Here is a 25733-nt window from a genome sequence, read left to right on the forward strand (position 1 = left end):
CTGAGGACTTACCCTCACGGATTTCATGAATGAAATCCACGAAGTTCACTGCGCAAGCGCTGCCTGTGCAGTCGCACGCGCTCGAGGTCTGGAAATGCCGGCGTTCCCCGCATGCGCTGTTCCTGCTGAACGCCGGCATTTCCAACGGCCAGAAGCGTGAGTACCCCGAGCGCACTCACGCTTCTGGCCTGGAATTTCTGGCCCTATATGATTCTATGACAGCATTGGCCTTGCAGTGAAGTTTGAGTCCACAGGAACATTTTATCCTGAGAACATGTTACCAGTTCATTAGAGGTCATAACCAATCTTGCCTTATTTAACTTTTGAAGTCTGAACCTCATTAGTATCTGATGGATGTTACACCTCAGTAGGAACAATTCAATAAATTACTCTTCTACTGAAAAAGGCTTCGTTTTTACTGAGGTAATAACTCAGCAAAGATTCCTGACATTGCAGCCTTCAGCTGGCTTTTTAGTGTATATTGACAATGCTTGTAAACATATTAGGAAAGGTCATAACAACATAGAGGAATAAAGGGAAATCTGATGGGGAGATCACACACCTGTGACAGAACCAACCAGAATTTTCTCCCATCAATTTCTATGCAAGGAAAATCAGGCTGGTTCTGTTACTGGGAACGAGAGATTACAGTGTTCAGACTTCCATTATAAATGGGTAGTAATTATAACAGGAGAGTTATTGCATTGATTTAATTTGAATTGGGATATTTAAATTTGTTCTTTACAAATGGAATTGCACCATAAATTATGTTCTAATGAATTAGAAAAGAACTGTACCTGCACAGTTGTATGGAGGAAGGCCACAGCATATAATAAAGGTTTCCACTGTGGCATGTTGCTGACATCCAGTTGTTCCTGGGTGATGCTGCTGAAAGTTCGCTTCAGACCAGCTTTCACACCTATGCATTTACAACAATACAGAGAAGCAGTGAAATTATTATTTTAGGCCTATGTTTAGTGATACAAGGAATGTACCAGGAACTGCTATCTGAATCAAAATGTCACCTATGAAAAAATTGAACAGCTTATTTTATAATCTGTCAAAGCATGTAAATTTAAAATAATTATTTCCAAGTTAATTTTTTTGGGAGTCTAAAATATAAAATTCTATCTTAATACTCAAAATTTAAAATGACATGAGTAATAATTAAAACATTGATTTCATAATATGCAGTTTTCCTGAAATCTAAATTCTAAAGTTCAAAGAGATATTTATATCATGAAGTGTGTCTTTTTATCCCTAGGACTTAAGAGCTTTTTACAATATGTGAAATAATTACATTAGCCAGTTAATAGATTCCCTCTTAGTGCATGTTTGGTGAAAGGAAACATTTGCTTTGACACTGATCAATTCCTATACACCAGGAAGAGACAATGTTAAATTTTCTACCTTCAGTGTAATCTTCTTCATTATTTGAATATTATTCTTCCCTCTCATATAAATGAATGGGCTATATAAATGCAAGTTATTGACTAGGTTATCATAGAAATAGTCCAAATCATGCAAATCTGTCCCTTTAGTGCGCTTCATGTCATAGTGCGAGGTTGAGTGAAATCACCTCAGCATGTGCTATATACAAAGGCTTGTTCTAGATTCAAACAGCGAGAGAGTTAAATTCAATAGCCCCCGGAAACAGGCGTGGGTATAGCGATGCACGATTAGCCCGCACCTGTTAAGTCCAATGCAGGTAGCATGCAAACTTTGTGCTGCCTGCTAATTTAAATGATTTTAGTGTGCAGCCCAGCGCTAAACGTGCTGTTGAGTGGCTGCATGCCTGAGCAAGGAACCAATTTTGTGACAGGCTAGCACCAGTTAAAGCTAGCCTGCACTACTTAAAGCCAGCCTGCACCTCTTAAAGGGGAGGTGCATTCTGGCAGGAGCAGGTGCTGGAAGTGGCTGAGGAAGAGAGTCTGACCTGCAAAAACACTGACTAATGGCACAACAGGAGAAGAGAGCTTGTTTCAAGGTTCACAGATGCTGCTTTGGAGGCCTTGGTGGAGGAGGTGGACAGGAGGAGAGCGGTCCTCTATCCACAGTGAGCCAGGGAGCCCTCCAGACAAACTCTCAGAAGGCAGTGGGAGCAGATAGCCGTGGTGGTCAATGCCAGAAGTCAAACTCCAAGGACCTGGATGCAGTGTCGCAAAAAGTTCAATAACCTCACATGAATGTTCAAGGTCAGTGAATTAATCTTCAAATGCTATATCCCACCAACTGCAGCACTAGCCTCATACACTGCTCAATACACCACACCTCCACACTGCTCAATACACCACACCTCCATCACTCACCTACTAACAATCTCTATCAAACAGGACTCATACCTCACATTCATAGCTTCACCTCACTCTCACACACTTAGCACTGCTGCAAGCCTCACACCCACATCTCACAGCTTGCACACACTATCAGCTATTCAACCATGACAGGCACATCACCCAAACACATTGCACCACACTCAGCGACAAACTTTCCGCTTGCTTGCAGGACAAGTTGGCACATAACCGACGGCAGCAGAAGCTAACCAACATGGGTCAGGCACGGCTGCATGACCTTACCCCGATGGAGGATACGGTGGTCGCCATCATTGGAGTGGTCATCACTGAGCCCAGTGGCAGGGCTGACACAATCGAAGATGACGGTATCCTCATAACTAATCCTCCTTCTCACGTCGCACTTCCCCCTTATTCCACAATCGCTTCTGATTTACAAGTTGCAGGTCATGTAAGTATGCACCTCTTGCTTTCCTCTCCTCCCCTCACTACAACCCTACCCTTGTGCCTTTCTCCTTTCAGATATCCAAGAACTGCAACTTGGCTAGGCAGTGGTGGAGGAGCACGAACTTGAAGAGGAAGAACGCATTGAAGCTGAAGACATAGCACCCCGTCACTCGATTTCACACTCCCAGTGACCAGCTCAGATACTGACAATCTGTGTACTTTAGAGGATAGCTTAGAAATGAGATCTGCACATGGTGAGGCACCGGACATGAGTGGCCTGCAGCCAAGGCAGGGGACAAGGGTAGCACAGGTGTCAGTTCCCCTGAGGACAAGGTCGCATATGAGTTCTGCTGCAGGGGACTCAGGAATGAGCACTTTGATGGGGCTGATGCACAATGAATTGCTTGGTGCATTGGCAGGCCTGCCAGAAAGCTTGTGTGCAATGTCAAGGAGCATGGGGGAGTCTGGCATCAACTTGGCACAGGGCTTTGCGCAGAGCTTGGAGCCCATCCTTTCCAGCATGGAAGTGATGGCCAACTTCATTAGCACACTTGCGGACCCAACTAGGATGCAGCATCTGATGGCCAATGTCTCAGCTTCCATTGCAGCACAAGCAGCAGCCACCCGTCTGAGTGCTACAGTGGAAGTTCAGGCTACTGTCATGCACGCTCAGTTTGCTGCCACGCAAGCTCAGACTGCTGCCACCATGGCTGTGCTTACCAGTGCTTAAAGGGGCTTGCAGGATGTCACAGCAGACCAGCAATCTGTCTTCCAACAGGTTATTAGGGTTGCTGAGGCACCGCCCTGAGGGAGTGACAATGGATCCATGGAGCATGAACTTGCTGTCCTCTCTCAGGATGACAGCATTTGTCCTCCCACCGCTGTCACCCCGCCAGTGCCCTTGCTGTTGACCGTCAGCCAGCCAGCCCAAACTGCTTCCGCCCATGCCGAGATGGTGCAGTCTGAAGCCGGGCCTACTAGGCCCAGAGCTGCTCAAGATCGTCCTCCAAGGCCATCTGCAGTCTCCTCTGCTGAAAGTCAGCAGCCTTCCACCAGCCATGCTCCAGCCACTGGGGTAGCACTGCATAGGAGCACTAGGACAGGCAAAGGCACATGGAAGAAAGACACTAAGGGAATGCACAAGGGTGATTAGTTTATGTTTTTATGCAATATGGTATGATTTCATTTATAAATTTGGTTTGGAATGTGTTGTGTATGTACCTTTAAGAGAAGAACTGATTCTATACTGCAGTACCGGCAGTGACCACCCCTGTATATAAAGCCATAGCAGGCTTCTGTATTTCAGTCTTGAGTTCCCCTCTGTTCAGTAAATACCTGTTTTATTGTTCTCCTGCAGTCCGAGTATTATTGATACCCGGACACTACACTGGCGACGGGCAGGTTCGAACTCACCTGCAGTACTGCATCACCTCATGGGGATCTTATCCCCGAAGAGAAGCATCTTGGAGGTCGAAGTCAGAATGGCGGGCGTCGACCGCGGGCAACCGCCCAGGGATCCATCGGAGAGTTGCAGGGGAGGCTGTGGAGAGCTGGGCCTGGCTCCCCAGTCGAGGTGTTCCAGCAAGTCGTGCTGGTAGCAGGTAGCGCACTGACCCTTCCGGACTGCGGCGGGCTCGGGCTCGATCGAGCGGCTCTGCAAAGGGGCCGTGCAGCGTCATCGGGAGGAAGAGAGAGAGAGAGGGTGGAGCGCACAGGGTGCGGTCGGTGCTCAAGGACCGGGCAGCGTGGAGAGGATAGAACGAGGGGAAGGAAAAGTGATACGCGCCAAATCCGCGGGTAACCGCCATTACCCTGTAGAACGCTAGGAGCAGCGTGGCAGCAAGGGGAAGAAGGAAAAGCACAGGAGACGCCATTTTATTCCATGGGGAAGAAGGAAAAGCGCGGGAGGCGCCATTTTATTCCATTGGGGAAGAAGAAAAAGCGCGGGAGGCGACATTTTAAATCACTCAAGATGCCGAAGAGTGGCAGTATCACTGCTTTCGACAACGAGGTAGAAGACTGGACCACGTATGTGGAAAGAATTGAAGTGTACTGCAAGGCAAATGAGGTGGCCGATGGAAAGAAGGCGTCGGTATTATTAAATTTGATGGGCGCGAGAACGTACGGCCTATTGCGGAATTTAATTACCCCAGCTAAACCAATGGAGAAAAGTTTTGAAGAGATTGTTAATATCTTACAGGAACACCTAAACCCTACACCGCTGCTGATAGCAGAAAGATTCAAGTTCCATAAAAGAAACCAGCACAAAGATGAGAGCAATGCTGACTATCTTACAGAACTACGCAAGTTATCAAAGCACTGCCAGTTTGGAGCAGGACTGGCAGACACCTTATGGGATAAGTTTGTCTGCGGGCTCCAGAGTGAAGGAACCCAGAAACGACTACTTTTGGAAAAGGACCTGATGCTAGAACAGGCTTTCAGTGTGGCAGTATCCTACAAAGCAGCAGCACGGGGAGCTGCGGAAATACAACAGAAACCACAGGAATACAGCGCTAACGAAATGACGTATGGAGCAGAAAAGTGCTATCGCTGCGGCAGAACAACCCATGATCAGAAGGACTGCTGGTTTAAGGACAAAGTATGCAGGCAATGTGGGAAAATGGGACACATAGCAAGAGTCTGCAGGTCGCGAAAGAAAACCAACACTACAAGAACTACTAAGGAAAAGTACAAGAAAGTAAAGAAATTGACAGACAGTAGTTTGGAAGATCAGGAGAGTGATAAGGACTCCGGGAGCAGGAGACTAAGTTGTCTAAAGTTACACAACGTGATCACAAAGGAGGATCACCGAACCATTTGGGTCACCCTCATGATAGCAGGGTCCCCAGTAAAGATGGAATTGGACACAGTTTCAGCCCTAACTGTCATGAATCGACGAGACTATGAGCGGCTATTCTCACACATACCCTTGAAGGACACGTCCATTGTCTTGAAGACATACACGGGGCAAAAAGTCTACCCCAGAGGAAAAATAAGGGTGCCAGTTGAATACAACGGCAAGGAAACACAGAAACTGTATCTATATGTACTACCAGATGGAGGACCACCATTATTGGGACGTGAATGGATCCGAAAAATACAATTGGATTGGCATTCCATTCAGGCGCTAACTGTGACTGATAAAAAGAATGATGACGTCACACCTGGACGACTGTCAAAAATTCTAACTGACGCGAAAGAGGTGTTCCAACAAGGACTTGGGACTCTAAAAGGAGTAACAGCAACGATAAAAATCAAAGATAACGCAAACCCCAAATTTTTTAAGGCCAGACCGGTACCTTACGCGATCTGCCCAGCCGTTGAAGCAGAGCTGGAGAGTCTGGAGCGTTTGGGTGTGCTGTCCAAGGTGGACTGGAACGAGTGGGCCACACCCATCGTTCCTGTAATGAAGAAATCATTGAGCAGCACGCCTGGGGAACCGAAGAAGGTTCGCATCTGTGGGGACTTCAAGGTAACTGTGAACCCAGTCCTGCACACAGTACAATATCCACTTCCACGGATAGAAGATATTTTCGCCTCACTATCTGGAGGGAAACGCTTTACAAAGATTGATCTGGCCCAAGCATATCTACAAATGGAGGTGGAAGAAGCATCTGGGAAATACCTCATGATAAACACTCACAAAGGCCTTTACCAGTACAATCGACTGGTATTCGGGGTAGCATCAGCCCCGGATATTTGGCAGAGGGCGATGGAACAAGTCCTGCAAAGGATCCCGGGGACCCAGTGTTATTTGGACGACATCCTGGTTACGGGCGAAAATGACAGTGAACACCTTGCCAACCTGGAGCAGGTGCTCACGAGATTACAGGAATATGGGCTACGAGCCAACCGCCCCAAATGTGAGTTCTTCAGGAGACAAATCTCGTATTGTGGCCACATGATTGATGAGGAAGGGTTGCATAAGTCGCCGGACAAGATTGAGGCTGTAGTCAAGGCTCCAGCACCGGAAAATGTGTCGCAACTGAGGTCGGTCCTTGGGTTGGTGAACTACTACCATAAGTTCTTGCCGAATTTATCTACAATTCTGCACCCACTGAACGCCTTGCTGCAAACTGGAGTAACATGGAAATGGAGTGATGAGTGTAAGCGTGCCTTTCAGAAATGTAAATGCCTAATCACTTCAAAAGAAGTATTGGCCCACTACAATCCAACACTACCGATTCGGTTAGCATGTGATGCGTCTCCCTATGGCATCAGAGCAGTGCTGTCACACAAATTCCTTGACGGTTCGGAGAGGCCAATAGCCTTTGCGTCGCGCTCGTTAACCTCAGCCGAGCGTAACTACGCCCAGATTGACAGGGAGGCCCTCAGCCTGGTGTGGGGGGTGAAGAAGTTCAATCACTATCTGCACGGGCAGAAATTCACCCTACTGACTGATCATCAGCCCCTGGTCTCCATTTTTAACCCAAAGAAGGGCGTTCCGGTGATGACGGCGCAACGGCTGCAAAGATGGTCACTTTTTCTAGGGGCACATCAGTACGACATAGAGTACAAGGGTACGAAACAGCATGGAAAGGCTGATGGGCTGTCGCACCTACCGTTGCCTACGGTAGAGGAAGCACCTGCAGTGGACCCTGTTGAGATATTCCATGCGACCATAGTCGAATGTCTACCTGTTACAAACTCAAGTATAGAGAAGGAAACCCGAAATGACCCGACACTCTCTCGGGTCTATGATTTGACGGTGAAGGGATGGCCAGCACATGGCGACTCACTGTTGCCAGCATTCTCGCCAAGGAGAGGACAGCTGTCAGTGTGCCGGGGGACCTTGATGTGTGGATCCCGAGTGGTAATTCCACCCAAGTTGAGAGATAGAGTGCTCAATGAGCTTCATGAGGGTCATCTGGGAGGGGTAAAAATGAAGAGCCTAGCCAGGGCGTTTGTGTGGTGGCCGGGAATCAATAAAGAAATCGAGGATATGACCAAGAGATGCACAGGATGCCAGAAGGTCCAAAACGCTCCACCACAGGCCCCGCTACATCCATGGGAGTGGCCCTCATCTCCATGGCAACGGGTACACATTGATTTTGCTGGTCCATTTATGGACTCAATGTTCCTAATCGCTGTGGACGCCCATTCGAAATGGCCAGAGGTCATTAAAATGTCCTCCACCACCACGGAGAAAACTATTGCAGTCCTACGGACCATCTTCGCCAGGAATGGCTTGCCAGAACAGATTTGCTCCGACAATGGGCCACAGTTTGTGTCCGAGGAATTCCGGAGGTTCCTGAGGAATAATGGGGTGAAACATTACACATCTGCCCCATATCATCCAGCCACAAATGGATTGGCTGAGAGGTTTGTTCAGACCTTTAAAAAGGCAATAAAGACAATGTATAATGACGACATACCACTACAACACAAGGTGGATAATTTCTTGTTTGCTTACCGGAATGCGACACATGCAGTCACCAACCAAGCTCCAGCCATAATGTTCTTCAACCGAAGATGTCACCTGGATTTGCTCAAACCAAACATAAGACGAGATGTTGAGGATAAGCAATTCCAGCACATAAATGAGAAGCCAACCAGGAGCTTCAAGATAGGGCAACCAGTCTTGGCCCGCGACTACCGAACAGAAAAATGGCAGCCAGGAACGATATGCACACAGCAGGGACCACTAATGTACACAGTGGACGTTGGAGAGAGCATCGTGAGATGCCATGCTGACCAGATTCTAGAGTCACAGGAACAAGCCAAACCCATACCACGAGCAGGTGCACCTGGTAATCAACCCGAAGTACAGATTGCGTCTACCTCAGAAGCAGTGGTATTGGAAGCTGATGAACCAACCAATGACAATGAGCCAGAATCAACTCCGCCATAAGAACAGGATACTCAAGAAAGGCGCTATCCAGTCAGGATCAGGAAGCCTCCTCAAAGACTGAACTTATAAATGATTATTTCAGTTGATGTATATAGTACAGAGAAAATTGTAATTGTAATTAGTTATTATTTAGTTGTTAAATGACTGTTATGTACTGTTTATCTAAAAGGGGAGGAATTGTTGTGTATGTACCTTTAAGAGAAGAACTGATTCTATACTGCAGTACCGGCAGTGACCACCCCTGTATATAAAGCCATAGCAGGCTTCTGTATTTCAGTCTTGAGTTCCCCTCTGTTCAGTAAATACCTGTTTTATTGTTCTCCTGCAGTCCGAGTATTATTGATACCCGGACACTACAGAATGTTTATTTTGTGTTGGCTTTTATTTTTGCATCGTGGCCAAGTGGACACTGTGATGGTCAGTGACAGAGTGAAGGTAAGGTGTGGGACTGTTGGTGAATGTGGAATTGGGGTTCCGTTTACTGTTATCGCAGCCAGATGAGTCAGTCACGGACAGCCTAACCAGAAAGGGGCTGCTTGGGTTGCCTCCTCCCTTCCTCTTCTTCCTCCTCTTCCTGCTCCTCCTCCTCCTCAGCTGGTCACCATATGATACCCGCTCTGCCAAGTACTGCAGGACTCCTCCAGAGCAGTCCAGGCAGCAGAAGCATTGCTTCAGCACACCAGAGGTCTGCTTGATAATATTTTGTGTGGCAGCATGGCTTTCGTTGTATAAGTGCTGCCCATGTGTGCGTGGGATGCGCACTGGAGTCATGTAGTTAACGGATAGCCCTTGTCTCCCATTAGCCACCCTCTGGTTTGTTGTGGTGGCTCAAATGCAGATTTGACAGTGGATTGCCACAGAATGAAGGCATCATGACTGCTGTCAGGATACCAGGCATTCACCTGCATGATTCACTGAGTATGGGCACACACCAACTGAACACTATGGGAGTGGAATCTCTTTCGGTTGCGGTACATCTCAGAGTTGACATGTGGCGCCTGCAAAGTGACATGCATGTAGTCATTAGGACCCTGTACCCTGAGGAAGCCTGCAATCCTCCCAAAGTCGCATGCTCACTTCTGCCTGCTGCTCGCTGTCCAAAGAGAAGGAAATGTATTCAGCTCTCTTCGAATACAGAGTCTCAGTTACCTCCCTCAAGCAACAGTGGATGGCAAACTGGGATATGTTGCAAATATCTCCTGCTCCAGCCTGGAAGGAGCCTGACGCATAAATGTCCATGGCCACCGTGACCTTCACAGCCACCGGCAAAGCAGTCCTCACCTTGCTCTGAAGATGCAGTTGTGGCTGCAGCAGGTGGCAAATTTCAGTGAGGACATCCTTGGTGAAGCGCAGACATCTGACACACTGTTTCTCACTAAGGCTTAGGTAGGGGTATTGCTCCCTGAACACCCTAAGCGCATATGGCTTTCTGCTGAGAGCCCTTCTTCCCTTCCTCCTCCTCCCTCTTCCAGCAGATTGTCCTGCTCTGTGTCACCTCTACTCATTCTCACTGTCATGCTGTAGGCCAAGTGGAATGCTGATTAGTGCACAAATGTCTGGGAGCAAGTGGCCTGTGCAGAATCCTTGAAGTCAGGACAAAGTCCTTCAGCACGTGCCACACCACTCCCTGTAGGCTTTAGCAACTTGAAGTAACTGGACAAACCACCAAACACTTCTACAAACTCAGAAACAGCCAGTAGAAATCAATTAGCAACTAACTTGTAAGTAGTTGATGATTCCTTTAAATAGCGCTGGTGGTAGGTCCTTTCTGCTGCTGAACGCGTATTCAGCTGTGCAAGTTTAAGTGAGGGCGTTTGCTGGAGCAGTGAGCTCAAAAATGGCAGCACTGGCGTCAAGACATCACGATCTGCATACTTCCGGTGGACGCTCCCTGCATGCGCGTTAACGACCTGCCCAAGATGGCGTCCAGCGCACGGCACCAGAAGTGTGCCCGTGTACCATGGATGTCATTTTGGAACATAAACCGCTCTCATAGTGCCCAAACAACGGGCGCTACTGAGCCAAATTTTATAGCAAAAATCTTTGTTCAAGGCTGCAGCAGAAGAGTCCAAGTCGATAAAATGAACAATTTGCACAAAAATGCTGAAACACCAACTACGCCAAGTCAGAGAGAGAAAAGTGTATGAGTCAAGAGCTTTATATGTACATACAGGGTAACCAAGGCTGGGAACTGAATGTTCCAGGGTACTCAACATTTAGGAAGGACAGACAGAAAGGAAAAGGAGGTGGCGTAGCGCTGTTAATAAGAGATGAGATCAGTACGGTAGAGATAAAAGATCTTGGCTCAGCAGATTGTGATGTAGAACTGGAATCAGTTTGGGTGGAGCTAAGAAACAGCAAAGGGCGGAAAACATCGGTGGGAGTTATGTATAGGCCACCAAACAGTAGTGGTAATGTAGGGCACAGTATCAATTGAGAAATTAGAAGTGCATGTAACAAGGGCAATATAGTAATCATGGGGGACTTTAATCTACATATCGACTGGGCAAATCAAATTACCACTAATGGTGTGGAGGGATAATTCTTGCAATGCATGCGAGATGGTTTCCTTGATCAGTATGTGGAGGAACCAACCAGGGAACAGGCTATTCTGGATCTGGTACAGGTGCATGACCCCTTATCCGCACTTCCGAAATTCGAAAAGCTCCGAAAACCGAAAATTTTTTCGTGGAGCGTCTCTCGGTATTTCCAGTGTAAAAGCTTGAGCAGCTTGCACGGGAGTTTGCAGATTACTGCGTGGCCGTGTGCAACTTTGAGGAAACATTGCTGATAACTATTTCTTTATAGTAATCTGGTTACCTAGCCAGGTTTGCATCCATCACTAGTGGTGTAGTTGTAGGGTAAACCCAACGGCTGCCTCTTGTTCATTTATAAGCATTATTATCCGTTCTGAAATCCGAAAAATTCCGAATTCCGAAACACAGCTGGCCCCAAGGGTTTCGGATAAGGGATCGTGCACCTGTACTGTGTAATGAGAAAGGGCTAATCAATAATCTTGTGGTAAAGGGGCCTTTGGGACAAGTGACCATAATATGATTGAATTTTACATTAAGTTTGAGAGTGATGTAGTCCAATCTGAAACTAAGGTCTTCAATCTAAACAAAGGAAACTACAAGGGTATGAGGGACAAGTTGGCTATGGTAGATTGGAAGACTACACTAAAAGGTATGAAGGTGGACATACAATGGCTAACATTCAAGGAAATAATGCATAATTTGCAACAAACATATATTCCTCCAGGGCATAAAAACCCAAAAGGAAAAGTGATCCAACCATGGTGAACAAAAGAAATTAAAGCTAGTATTAAGTCAAAGGAGGAAGCTTATAAAGTTGCCAGAAAAAGCAGTCAGCCTGAGGATTGGGATCTTTTTAGAAATCAGCAAAGGGGACCAGGAAATTGATAAAGAAAGGGAAAATGGAATATGAACACAAACTAGCGAAAAATATAAAAACGGATTGTAAAAGCTTCTATAGGTATGTGAAAAGAAAAAAACTGGCGAAGGTAAATGTAGGTCCTTTACAGTCAGAGACTGGAGAATTTATAATGGGGAATGTGGAAATGGCAGAGAAATTAAATAAATACTTTGTTTCTATCTTCGCGGAGAAAGACACAAAAAACCTCCCAGAAATACGAGAAAACCAAGGGTGTGGCGAGAATGAGGAGCTTAAAGAAATTATTAGTAAAAAAAACAGTACTAGCAAAATTAATGGGACTAAAAGTCGATAAATCCCAAGGACCAGATGACCTACATCCTAAGGTTTTGAAAGAGGTGGCCATTGGGATAGTGGACACATTGGTTGGCATCTTCCAAAATTCTATAGATTCTAGAACAGTTCCTGCAGATTGGAGGATAGCAAATGTAACTCCGTTATTTAAGAAAGGAGGGAGAGAGAAAACAGGGAACTACAGACCTGTTGGCCTCACATCAGTTGTTGGGAAAATGCTGGAATCTATTATAAAGGATGCAATAACTGGGCACTTAGAAACTAATAGTAAGATTGGGCAGAGTCAACGTGGATTTATGAAAGGGAAATCCTGTTTGACAAACCTATTGGAGTTCTTTGAGGATGTAACTAATGGAGTAGACAAAGGGGAACCGGTAGATGTGGTGCATCTGGATTTTCAGAAGGCCTTCGATAAGGTCCCACACAAGAGGTTGGCAAACAAAATTAGGGCACATGGAATTGGGGGTAATATACTAGCATGGATTGAGAATTGGTTAACAGACAGAAAACAAAGAGTAGGGATAAACGGGTCTTTTTCAGGATGGCAGGCTGTGACTAGTGGGGTACCGCAAGGATCGGTGCTTGGGCCCCAGCTATTCACAATCTATATCAATGATTTGGATGAGGGGATTAAATGTAACATTTCCAAATGTGCTGATGATACAAAGCTAGGCGGCAGTGTCAGTTGTGAAGAGGATGTGAAGAGGCTTCAAGGGGATCTCGACAGGCTCAGTGAGTGGGCGAGAACATGGCAGATGGAATATAATGTGGATAAATGTGAAGTTATCCACTTTGGTAGAAAAAACAGAAAGGCAGAGTATTTCCTAAATGGTGAAAGATTGGGGAATGCAGATGCTCAAAGGGACCTGGGTGTCCTTGTACATGAGTCACTGAAAGTGAATGTGCAGGTGCAGCAAGCCATTAGGAAGGTAAATGGTATGCTGGCCTTCATTACAAGAGGATTTGGGTACAGGAGTAAAGAAGTCTTACTCCAATTATATAGGGCCTTGGTGAGACCACACCTGGAGTACTGTGTACAATTTTGGTCTCCTTACCTAAGGAAGGATATACTTGCCATAGAGGGAGTGCAACGATGGTTCACGAGATTGATTCCTGGGATGGCAGGACTGTCGTATGAGAAGAGATTGAGTAAACTAGGCCTGTATTCTCTTGAATTCAGAAGAATGAGAGGGGATTTCATTGAAGCATACAAAATTATTGCAGGGCTTGATAGGGTGGATGATGTTTCCCTTGGCTGGGGAGTCTAGAACCAGGGGCCACAGCCTCAGGATAAAGGGTAGACCATTCAGGATTGAGATGAGAAGAAATTTCTTCACACAGAGGGTGGTGAATCTTTGGAATTCTCTACCCCAGAGGGCTGTGGAGGCTCAGTCATTGGGTATATTCAAAACAGAAGTCGATAGATTTCTGACTAGTAAAGGCATCAAGGGATATGGCGATAGGGCCAGTGAATGGAGTTGAGGCAGAAGATCAGCTATGATCTCATTGAATGGCGGAGCAGGCTCAAAGGGCCGAATGGCCTACTCCTGCTCCTATTTCTTATGTTCTTACAAGTATATATGTGAAAAGGATGGCAAAATAAGATCTACTCCATCAAGCCTGTCCCATCCAAACACCTACTGACACCTTCCTCCAACCCCCCCCCACCCCCCACCACTAAAAAAGAAAAAAAACTGCTCAATTTAGGAGAATATCTGGAAAATTCCTCTCCTCAATCAAACAAGCTCCAGAAAGCTTCAGAAGCTCATGAATCCCACCATTTCCAACTGCTCAGCCACCATCTTTTATAACTTCAAGGGTTAGATTTCTTTCCTCCGACCGGAGGAGAGTTGGGCAGGACTTCTGGATGCCACCCAAACCCGAACATGGCCCTGACCCAATCTTCTAGTTTGGTGATTATTACCTATGCATAGTGGGCTCTTGGTGGAATTCCTGCCACCAAGAAGGAGCCCAACATTGCCAAAGAGAGAAATAAGAGCACCAGAAGAGAGGAGGGACAGTAGATGTGAGGATTCTTGTTTTTGGCATTGGATTGAGCCAAAGCCTTCCACCAATGCTCCAGGGACTACTGCCCCCGCCCCCCCCCCCTCCTGCCGTTCCCTGGGGTTGGCAGCAGTTGCAGCGGAAGGTGGAGAAATCAGGCAGGTTTCTGGGTTGTGCCTCCCCACTGTAGGGTGGTGAAGGTATGGCTGGCAGCTTTGCCTGCTAGGTCAGAGGGAGGGAATTGTAGCTCAGGGTGGGGATACAATAGGTCTCCCAACCTGATATTCCATCATTAGACTGCCCACTTTCAGGCAGTATAGTGGAGGACAATGCAGCCCAAAATGGAACTTGTCCAACACCCTTTAGAAGTTTTGCAGAGAATCCATACTCACCCAAAGAATCAGCAATCTGTCCCAGAGACATATTGGTACATACCCTCCAGTGGCTGAAGTTATACCTGACACAGAGGAAGATACTTGTGGTTGTTGGAGACCAATCACCACAGCCCAACACTTCAGAAACAGGAAACTGGCACGATTTTGCCTGCTCTAATCCAGAGTCACTGGGGCCAATTGTAGCACTCCTAACACAGCACAGTTAAGATTCAATAACTCAGCATAGAATCGTAGATCTTCCTGATCGTAGGGATCACCTACTTAGTGCCCGAGTCACTGGGAAACCTGTGTACATCACTTTACTATAGACAAAAATTTATTCCATCACAAATGGAAAAAAAGCACAGAGATCCTTCCATTATGCCAAGTGACTGAAGTTTAAACTCAGCGGGGGTGAAATTCGATTAAGCTCGAAAATGGGCGGGGGAGCGCGAAGCCTGATCTGCCCGTGCCCATTCAAAATGGTGTAGACAGCACACAAAATTTGTGCTGCCTGCTCATTTACATGACTGGAGCACTGGGCTCCGCACTAAACATGTTGCTGGTTGGCTTAGCACTCAAGATGGAGTACAATATCAGATGCAGTCTACTGGCCAATAAAGTTTCCCTCGGCTCTCTGCACTACTTAAAGGGGAGGTGCTTTGTTGCAGAAGCACATCATTGTCACTCTGGATGAAGCCATGGCTCAACAGGGAAGAGCAAGGGCAAGGAGGTTCTCAGATGTAGCACTGGAGGCCTCGGTCCTGGGGGTGCACAGAAGACAACAGGTCCTCTACCCGGAGGGGGGCAGGAGGCCTTCCAGGCAGCACACCAGAAGGCAGTGGGAGGAGATAGCACAATCCGTCAGAGCCACGTGTGTTACCCCCAGGACCTGGATCCAGTGCCGCAAGAAGTTTAATGACCTCACACGAGTGGTCAAGGTGAGTGAATGCATCTTCAAATGTTATTTCCCACCAACTGCACCACTAGTCTCACACACTGCTCAATGCACCACACCCCCATCACTCACCTACCAATAATCACTAGCAATCACCACTCATACCTCACAATCATAGCTTCATCTCACCCTCACACACTTACCACTGCTGCACACCCACATCTCACACCTTGCAACACTGCCAGCTATTCAACCATGACAGGCACATCACCCAAACACATTGCACCACACTCATTGACACACCTCTCTTTCTTGCAGGCAAAGGCGGCTCACAATAGACATGAGCAGCAGCAGATGGGCAGAGAGGAAGCACGTCTTCAGAACCTCACTGAGCTGGAGGAGACAGTGCTGCAAATCACTGGAGGGGCTTTCATTGAGGCCGTGGCAAGGGGCGAGGTTGAAAGCATTGCTGATGACAGTATGCTCATACCTAATCCTTCTTCTCACATCCCACTTCCTCCTCATCCCACAATCCCTTCTCACTTACAAGCTGCTGATGGTGTAAGCATTCACATCTTGCTTTCCCACCTTCCCCTCACCACAACCTGACCCTTGTACTTTTCTCCTTTCAGATACCTAAGAACTGCCACCAGCCCAGCCTGTCCCCAATGTTGTAGAGGAGGAGAGTGAAGGAGAAGAAGAGGCACCATCACTCGATCTGACACTCCCAGAAACCAGCTCAGAAAATGGCACTGCACATACTTTAGAGGGTAGTATAGAGGCGTATTTTAGGTAGCATACCAGGCACGAGTGGGTTGCAGCCAGGCTAGGGGGAAAGCGTATCTCAGATGCCAGCTCCCCAGAGGGCAACTTTGTGCACAAGTGCTGCTACACAGGACACAGATGATGAATTCGATGGGTCAGCCTTCAGTAGAAGGGTGATGGGTATGCAGACAGAAATGCTTGATGCAAGGCAAGCCTGCCCGAGAGCCTCTTGTCAGTGTCAAGGAGCATGAAGGAGTCCGGCTCCAACTGTGGTGAAGGATGATGTAGGCATAGAAATCAGGCAGGGGGATTGTGATATACTTGAAAAAATTAGAATTCAGAGAGAGGAGGTACTAGCAGTTTTAGCGGGCTTAAAAGTGGATAATTCCCCATGCCCAGATGAAATGTGTGAGGCAAGGGAGGAGATTGCAGGGGCTCTGACACAAATTTTCAGAACGCCACAGGGGAGGTGCCAGAGGACTGGAGGACAACTAACGTAGTACCATTGTTCAAGAAGGGTAGTAGGGATAAACCAGGGAATTACAGGCCAGTGAGCCTAACGTCAGTGGTAGGGAAATTATTGGAAAAAATTCTGAGGGACAGAATTAGTCTCCACTTGGAGAGGCAAGGATTAATCAAGGATAGTCAGCTTGGCTTTGTCAGGGGGCGATCATGTCTAACCAATTTGATTGAATTTTTCGCAGGGGTGACTAGGTGAGTGGATGAGGGTTGTGCAGTTGATGTAGCCTACATGGACTTCAGTAAGGCTTTTGACAAAGTCCCGCATGGGAGGCTGGTCAAGAAGGTAAGAGCCCATGGTATCCAGGGCAATTTGGTACATTGGATCCAAAATTGGCTTAGTGGCAGGAGGCAGAGGAATTGTTTTTGTGACTGGAAGCCTGTGTCCAGTGGTGTACCGCAGGGATCGGTGCTGGGTCCTTTGCTGTTTGTAGTGTACATTAATGATTTAGATATGAATGTAGGAGGTATGATCACCCAGAGGGTGGTTGGAATCTGGAACTCACTGCCTGAAAGGATGGTAGAGGCAGGAACCCTCACAACATTCAAGAAGCATTTAGATGAGCACTTGAAACGCCATAGCATACAAGGCTACGGACCAAGTGCTGGAAAATGGGATTAGAATAGATAAGGCTTGATGGTTGGCGCCGACACGATGGGCCAAAGGGCCTCTTTCTGTGCTGTATAACTTTATGATTCTATGAGCTGTAGTGCATTTTGCTAAAGGCACGAAAGACAGACACTAAGGGAATGTACAAGAGTGTTATGTAGTTTTGCATTGATTCCTTTATAAATTATGTTTTGAATGTTTGTTTTGTGGTGGCTCTCATTTCAGCTTTGTGCCCAAGAGGACACTGTGATGTTCTGTGACAGAGGGATGGTAAGGTGGGGAGTGGTGAGCAACAGGTATCTGGGGTTTCATTCAGGGCACTGAATTCTCAGACAGCCCTTCCGGAATGGGGATCTGCTGCCTGCCTCCTCCCTTCCTTCTCGTCCTCCTCCTGAGGTGGTCGCGGAACCCATGGTGGCAAGGGCTGGTGATGGCCAAGTTGTGCAGGATGCAACAGACCACCACGAATTGGGGCACCCGCTCCAGCGTGTACTGGTGGGCTCCTCCCGAGCAGTCAATGCAGTGGAAAGTTGTCCTTCTACTGAAGTACAGAGCCTCTGTGACCTTCTGGGTGCAGCGATGGATGACGAACTGGGAGTTGTTAACTTTGTCTCCTGCTCCAGGCTGGAAGGATCCGGTGGCGAAAAGATTGAGGGCTTTGAGGGCTACGGTGACCTTGAGGGCCACTGGCAGCACCATTGTCTCCCTGCTTTGAGGCTGCAGGTCTGGTTCCAGGAGGTGGCAGAGTTCTGTGACCATCTCCTTGGTGAAGTGGAGCCTCCTAATAGCAGGCAACGGTCACGCTGTTGACCTGCAAAAATGGCGGCCACCACAGGATGCGCCAGAAGTGGGCGGAAGTGAGGTGGCCGCCATTTCTTTGCCAAAACCGGCCTGAACAGTCAGTGCTAAGGTGCTGAATTTCATGGCCAGTACAAAAGCAAGGTGCAGAAGTCTAATCTATGAGCATTAAGTGAAACAGAAACAACTTCAGTCAATGTAGATATTCACAGCTTTGAGAAATCCCACTGCTGTTATCAATCCATTAGTCCCCCTATTGACCATCAGAACAGAAAACAATTTGGGTTTTTGTAAAAAGAAAATTGTATGTGCACAGAGGCTGGGAATTCTCTAGGAGCTACTCCCGCTACACCATCGTAAAGTCACTGGAAGTGAGCTGGAAATCCTGTTTACGTGCATAAAAGGGCTTTCCCCCACACTTCCAGTGAAGTTATGGTGGGAGAGCGGGAACAGCTCCAAGGAAATTCCTGGCCAACTTCTGTCTTACCTTGAGGGGGCTCATTGGTAAATTTAATAGATGACTGTAATACGTTGATGGGAAACTTCGGATGGACCTCTGTTGTGATCCAGGTTCGACATCCATCATGCATAGACTCTGTTGTGGTGACAGTATCTAAAAGTTCGTCCATGAAATTCAAGCCCAGGTGGCAGTTCTGTAAAAGAAGCCAGCCACCATCCTGCATGCTCTGAGTCAGCAAGCGCCTTGCATGGATCTCCTGACCCTGGCCCATAGATAAGGCACGGCAGGGAACATTCTGAAGAAATAATTAAAAAAAAGCAAATCTATTGGTACTTGGAGCAATATAAAATTGGCTCATGCAATATTCAGTTTACACCTACATACCTTGAACCATAACTGAACTATCAATCACATTATTCATCCAACACCAAACGGTAACAAAAGCATTATATGCTAATTGTTTATGATGTTAGTGGGGGGAGGGGGGTGGGAGTTCCAGGGTTTTGACCCAGCAATGATGAAGGAACGACAATATACTTCAAAGTCAGGATGGTGCGTGACTTGGAGGGGAACTTGAAGGTGGTGGTGTTCCCATGCACCTGCTGCCCTTGTCCTTCTAGTTGGTAAAGGTTACGGGTTTGGGAGGTGCTGCCGAAGAAGCCTTGACGAGTTGCTGCAGTGCATCTTGTAGATGGTACACACTGCAGCTACGGTACGCCGATGCTGGAGGGAGTGAATATTTAAGGTGGTGGATGGGGTGCCAATCAAGCGGGCTGCTTTGTCTTGGATGGTGTCAAACTTCTTGAGTGTTGTTGGAGCTGCACTCATCCAGGCAAATGGAGAGTATTCCATCACATTCCTGATTTGTACCTTGTAGATGGTGGAAAGGCTTTGGGGAGTCAAGAGGTGAGACACTCGCCACAGAATACCCAGCCTCTGACCTGCTCATGTTGCCACAGTATTTATGTGGTTGGTCCAGTTAAGTTTCTGGTCAATGGTGACCCCCAGGATGTTGATGGTGGGAGATTCGGCAATGGTAATGCTGTTGACTGTCAAGGGGCGGTGGTTAGACGCTCACTTGTTGAGATAGTCATTGCCTTGCACTTGTGTGGCGCGAATGTTACCTGCCACTTATCAGCCCAAGTCTAAATGTTGTCCAGGTCTTGTTGGATGCGGGCATGGACTGCTTCATTATCTGAGGAGCTGTGAATGGCACTGAACACTGTGCAATCATCAGCGAACGTCCCCACTTCTGACCTTATGTTGGAGGGAAGGTCATTGATGAAGTAGCTGAAGATGGTTGGGCCTAGGACACTGCCCTCAGGAACTCCTGCAGCGATGTCCTGGTGTTGTGATGATTGACCTCCAACCACCACAACCATCTTCCTTTGTACTAGGTATGACTCCAGCCAGTGGAGAGTTTCCCCCCCCCACCCGATTCCCATTGACTTCAGTTTTACTAGAGCTCCTTGATGCCACACTCGGTCAAATGTTGCCTTGATGTCAAGGGCAGTCACTCACACCTCACCTCTGGAATTCAGCTCCTTTGTCCATGTTTGGACCAAGGCTGTAATGAGGTCTGGAGCCGAGTGGTCCTGGCGGAACCCAAACTGGGCAGCAGTGAGCAGGTTATTGGTGAGTAAGTGCCGCTTGATAGCACTGTCGACAACACCTCCCATCAATTTGCTAATGATTGAGAGTAGACTGATGGGGCGGTAATTGGTCGGATTGGATTTGTCCTGCTTTTCGTGGACAGGACATACCTGGGCAGTTTTCCACATTGTCGGATGGATGCCAGTGTTATAGCTGTACTGGAACAGCTTGGCTAGAGGTGCGGCTAGTTTTGGAGCACAAGTCTTCAGCACACAGCCGGGATGTTGTCGGGGCCCACAGCCTTTGCTGTATCCAGCGTGCTCAGCCGTTTCTTGATATCACGTGGAGTGAATCGAATTGGCTGAAGACTGGCTTCTGTGATGGTGGGGACCTCAGGAGGAGGCCGATATGACTTCATAAATTGCTTTGCATCTTCCCATAAAAAATCTAATCAGTTGCATAATTAGCAATAAAGTAAGTAAAACTCAATTATTTTAGCATTAGAGAGGTACATTTGTTTTAATTAAAGTATTTCTGTTTTATCACAGTGCAACTTTAAGGTTTAGCTTTTAACGGTTGCCATTTGCAACGGTCATATTGATAACTAGGTGGTGCGGCAGGTTAAAAGCAGTTTCAACCCCGATTCGAGAGGGTCTTGGTGTAGAACACAAAACTACCCATAGTTTTACACAGCTTGGCACTAAATTGTCAATCTCACTAAAATAGACCACAAAGGATGTCTAGTGTGTGAAATGGAAATATTCACACTATTGCATTAGGATTTAAGGGACATTTTAGGATAGAGTTTTGCACTGGCTAACACATACTACACCATGCTAGGGTATGCTTGATGCTGATGTTGGGTACCCAAAGTGTTCCATTTTCCAGAGTTTACAGCCTTCCCCTGATGAACACACAAAATAAATCACCAAAAACATCAGTTTAGACAACAAATGGTTCCATTTGCAGTCATTTATTTATTAATATATTTAAAAGTCTTGCATATGCATGCACTTTGTAGGTAATTTTGCAAGTATGCATTCTCAATGGGGTGCCTTGCCTGCTGGTAGCGCAAGTTGGAAATTCAGGTGTGCATTGCCCATGATTTTCCAACCAATGGTGTTACTGTCACTTATTTCCTGTGACACTTAGCAGTTACATGTCTCGACTATGCTATTTCTCTACTATGCTATTTCCATCACATCTGTCTGTCATATTTTTCTGTCACAATTAAACGTCCCGATTAATTTTATTACTTGAATCTTCCATACTTAGTCTCCAAAGATCCATATTTACCTTGGGACATCTCATAATCAGTCTCCAGTACAGGTGGCCCTGTTGTCCATCTTGGAACAGCTATAATCAGAACTGCTGAGTTCCTGGCGGTCACCCTGCTGCCATTTCTCAGAAATCCTGCTGCCTCTGCAACCCGCCCCTAATATAACTACAAGTCTTTCATCATAACTATATTTTCTAAAAAACAACTGGCATTTATATAGTGCTTTTAACATGAAAAGCATCCCAAGGCCCTTCACAAATAGGCAGAATGAAAACACACAACAAGCCAGAAAGGAAGAGGGTGACCAAAACCTAGGACAAAGAGTTGCTTTTGAAAAGGTTTTTAAAGGTGAAAAGAGGTGTGCAGAGATGGAGAGATTTCGGGAGAGTTCAGTAGGACTAAAGGCTCTGCCAACAATGTGGGATTAACAGAGGGGGCAGTGCACAGTAAGCCAGAGTCACAGAGCAAGGGGCAAATAGGGGAAAGAAAGTGTGGCAAATTAATTGAAGTATTTATAGATGAGGATAAGAAATTGGAATTGAATGTGTTGGAGAACAGGGACTCAATGTAGTTCAATGAAGACTGATAATTAATGAGCATTAATTAGTGTTGGACAGGATACATGTGGCAGTTTTTGACAAGTTAGAGTTTAGAGTGGATGATGAGAGACCAACAATGAGAGCATTAGAGTAAATGGGCTGGATTTTGTCACTGGGGCGGGCTGGGGTCGTGTAATCCACTTTTCGTGTTGTCCACCCGATTCTAAATCGATGTGGGAGAATGATTCGATTTTAACTTAAGTGGGCAATTGAGTTCCAGCGTGTGGGAACCCATGGCCCAATGAGTTTTTCCAGTCTGAAAGTCGCCTCTGATGACGTCATCACTGCTGCTGCATTTAAGGTCTGCAACAAGCCTTGCTTCTTCTGCAGACTGCCAACCTTTTGGCCTTTCATGTTAGAGGGACCTGGAGGCAGAATGACCAGCGAGAGACCTAGGTCTGCTCCCAGGTTTGATGACGTTGCCCTGCAAGCTTTAGTGGAGGGAGCAAGAGCCAATAAAGAGATGCTCTTCCCTTCTTCAGGGAGGAAGAAGCCTCCCCAGCAGACCAAGGCTGTGTGGATCCAGGTGGCCCAGGAGGTCAATTCTTTGTCAATAACCTGCAGAACCTGGCTTCAGTGCAGGAAGAGGTTTCATGACCTTCTGCGCACTGGAAAAGTGAGTATGACTTTCCCATCAATCTGATCCCCATTGCCTCTCCTCACCAGCACTCAGCTTTAGCAATCTCTTCCTCCACATCCCACTTGACACTGGCATACATGCACCCTTACCCATTCCCTCTCTCTCTATGGTCACATTCACCTAACTATTCGACTATGCAGCCCTCACACCCCCTATCACTGTGAGGCTATGAAAACAACTTACAACACACAGGGAGGGCCCTTGGTCTTGCCACCTCACTCCATCTTTGTCTCCTTCTAAGCATCTATGCTATGGATTCTCTACACTCACTCCTTCATTCTTACTCAACCTCTACTTGTCTCCCTCATTGCAGGAAAAGAGAGGTCACAATAAGAGGGAAAGAGCGAGGACAGGAGGAGGGCCACCCTCAGTAGCCCACCTCACCCCCTGGGGGGATGCGGTCCTGGAGATCGTGGGAGTGGAGGATGATGCGCAAGTGGGGGACGGACAGACGGGTTCATCACAGCAAGCTGGTGACAGAATAGTTTTCCATCTCTCTCATTGACATTGCATGAGTCGCTGATAATGATTCTGAAGCTCTAACAGATGGACTTATGATCATCTGTGCATGTAACCTTGGCATCACATCTCTGACTCTTTCCTTCACTCCCCCACAGGACCATCGCAAGCACCCATCCCCACTAGCCAGGAGGAAGAGCCTGAGCATCCAGACTCCTCAGAGGAAACTGCAACCCCTGAGGGCGCAGCGTCAGCAGAATTCAGCGCACCCAGCACCAGCGCAGACACTCACACCTCGGTGGTACCTTCGCTAGATAGTGCAGTGTTGTCACCTGGTGTATCACAGCTCACAAGTGAGCATCAGCAGATGGTGGAGACAGGGACAGCAGTGGAGAGTCCTAGTTGGAGGGCGCAGGACTCTCCCAGCTCAACTCAGCTGCATGTCGACCTTCTGCCTCTGGGTCCATCCACAAGATCAGTGGTGCTGGAACTCCAGGAACAGATGCAGGAGCCTCTGGCAGGTTTTGTCTCCAAGGTCACTGCGAGTGTGGAGCGAATGGAGGAGTCCATTGCGAACATGAGCAGAGCCTTTGTGGAGTCATTGGCGCATGAACTCATCACCATGGAAAGGGTGGCAACCTTCATAGAGGTGATAAGTCGCCAGAGTGCAGAAAACATGGTGAGTGTTCTGAATAGAATTACATCTCTGGAGGAGCGATGGTTATCTATTGAACAGAGAAACCAAACCTTCATGGGTGTCCTTCTGAGTAGGAATGCCAGTGCAGATACGGGTCCCCATGACCCCCCTGATGTGCAGCAAGGTGCTCTCAAGCCACTTGCAAGCGCTGAGGGGGATCTGACCCATGAGAGGGAAGTTGGTGGCAGACATCAAGGAAGTGGAGGCTCCTCTCCAAGCGCTCACACTTCCATGCCACTGCAGAGCCCTCAGTCAGAGCCCCACCAGAGTCCACACCCAACTGAGATCGGCGTCTCAACCCCTGCACAGCCGCAGGAGCAGCAGACTGTTGGCGAGCCCTCACAGGTTCGAGACAGGTGTCGAGACAGGAGCAGCAAGAAACTGAGCAAGGGGCCTCCACATCTGCTGAAGCCACAGGGGAAGCACCACGTAGGAGCACACGTAAGCGAAAGATACTGCACAAATATTCACAAGAGTAGTCACTTGGGTGAAATTTGATGTTTAATGTTAAAAAGCCATCAGATGGTTACTGTAAATAAAAAATCTGATGGCTACTGCTGCAGTTGTGGCGTGTGACATTTCGCTAATGGGACTTCCACATTGAGGGCTTAGGATTACTTGCAATTGTCAGTATGGTGGTGAGAGTGCTAGGAATCCGCTGGTTCTTGGCCATTGTCGATACTCTGGTAAGAAGCTGCGAGGCAAAAGTGCTTGATTGGCTAGGCTAAGCAAATCTGGCCAAGAAGAGTGCGTTCCTTGCGTCCCGGGCAGCAATGTTGTCGCGCGCTGGTGCCTTCTGGCCTGTGCAGCTTCAGGTGGGTGAGCAGCAGCTTGGCGCTCCTGTTGTTGCTGCTGATGTTGGTGCTGCTGTTGTTCATGGTTCTGCTTCATCCTCATCTAATGTCCAGAAGGGAAGGAAATAAATGGCTCCCATGCTTCTGATATATGCCTCAGTTGAGGAAGCGCTCAGTCAAGGTGGCGAGAGGGGTTTCCCAGGAGGTCACACTGGAGATGGGTGTCAGGCTCCAAACTTCCACAGCTGTGGTTATGCCTTCTAAAAGTTCCCCCAGACCTGAAACAACAAAGTTCTGCCACCTGCAAATGATGGCTGATCAAATCTCCTATTTAATGGTGGAGCTGCAGCTAAAAGTCAGCAATCCAATTGTGCTCCCGCCAGGTTTCACCGTCGTGTTTCAGAGCAGACGTGCTTCACGTGGGAAAAGGGTTAAAATCACAAAGGCCTTTCAAAATGGGATAATAGAGGCAGTTTAGTGCTTGTTAAGGGCCTTAAGGGCCTATCCCACCTCTTGGAGGCGGGACGGAGACGGGAGCAGTAAACACGATTTCTTGAACATTGCTTGGAGGCGGGATAGAAACATAAAAACATAGAAGATAGGAGCAGGAGTAGGCCATTTGGCCCCTCGAGCCTGCTCCGCCATTCAATGCGATCATGACTGATCATCTAATTTCAGTACCCGGTCCCTGCTTTCTCCCCATACCCCTGGATCCCTTTAGCCGTAAAAGAAATATATCCAACTCCTTCTGGAATATATTTAATGAATTGGCTTCTACTGCCTTCTGTGGTAGAGAATTCCACAGGTTCACCACTCTCTGGGTGAAGAAATTCCTCCTCATTTCTGTCCTAAATGGCTTACCCCTTATCCTTAGACTGTGACCCCTGGGATGAGGCCCGTCTGCCACT

At 47.4% G+C, this 25733-nt stretch overlaps 1 protein-coding gene across 1 annotated transcript in view; it reads right to left on the minus strand.

The window, feature by feature from the left end:
- dnah5l (dynein, axonemal, heavy chain 5 like) overlaps positions 1-25733 on the minus strand; it is a 450024-nt gene that overhangs the window by 62939 nt on the left and 361352 nt on the right. Inside the window, exons 69-70 of the mRNA XM_085987988.1 lie at positions 18792-19059; positions 798-919 (exon numbers count right to left, since the gene is read on the minus strand). Of these exons, the coding sequence (XP_085844114.1) occupies positions 798-919; positions 18792-19059 (390 nt within the window). The remainder of the gene's footprint in view (positions 1-797; positions 920-18791; positions 19060-25733) is intronic.

Source organism: Somniosus microcephalus, chromosome 5, assembly GCF_052327205.1.
Source record: "Somniosus microcephalus isolate GS21.2 chromosome 5, FLI_Smic_1.0, whole genome shotgun sequence".
NCBI lineage: Eukaryota > Metazoa > Chordata > Chondrichthyes > Squaliformes > Somniosidae > Somniosus > Somniosus microcephalus.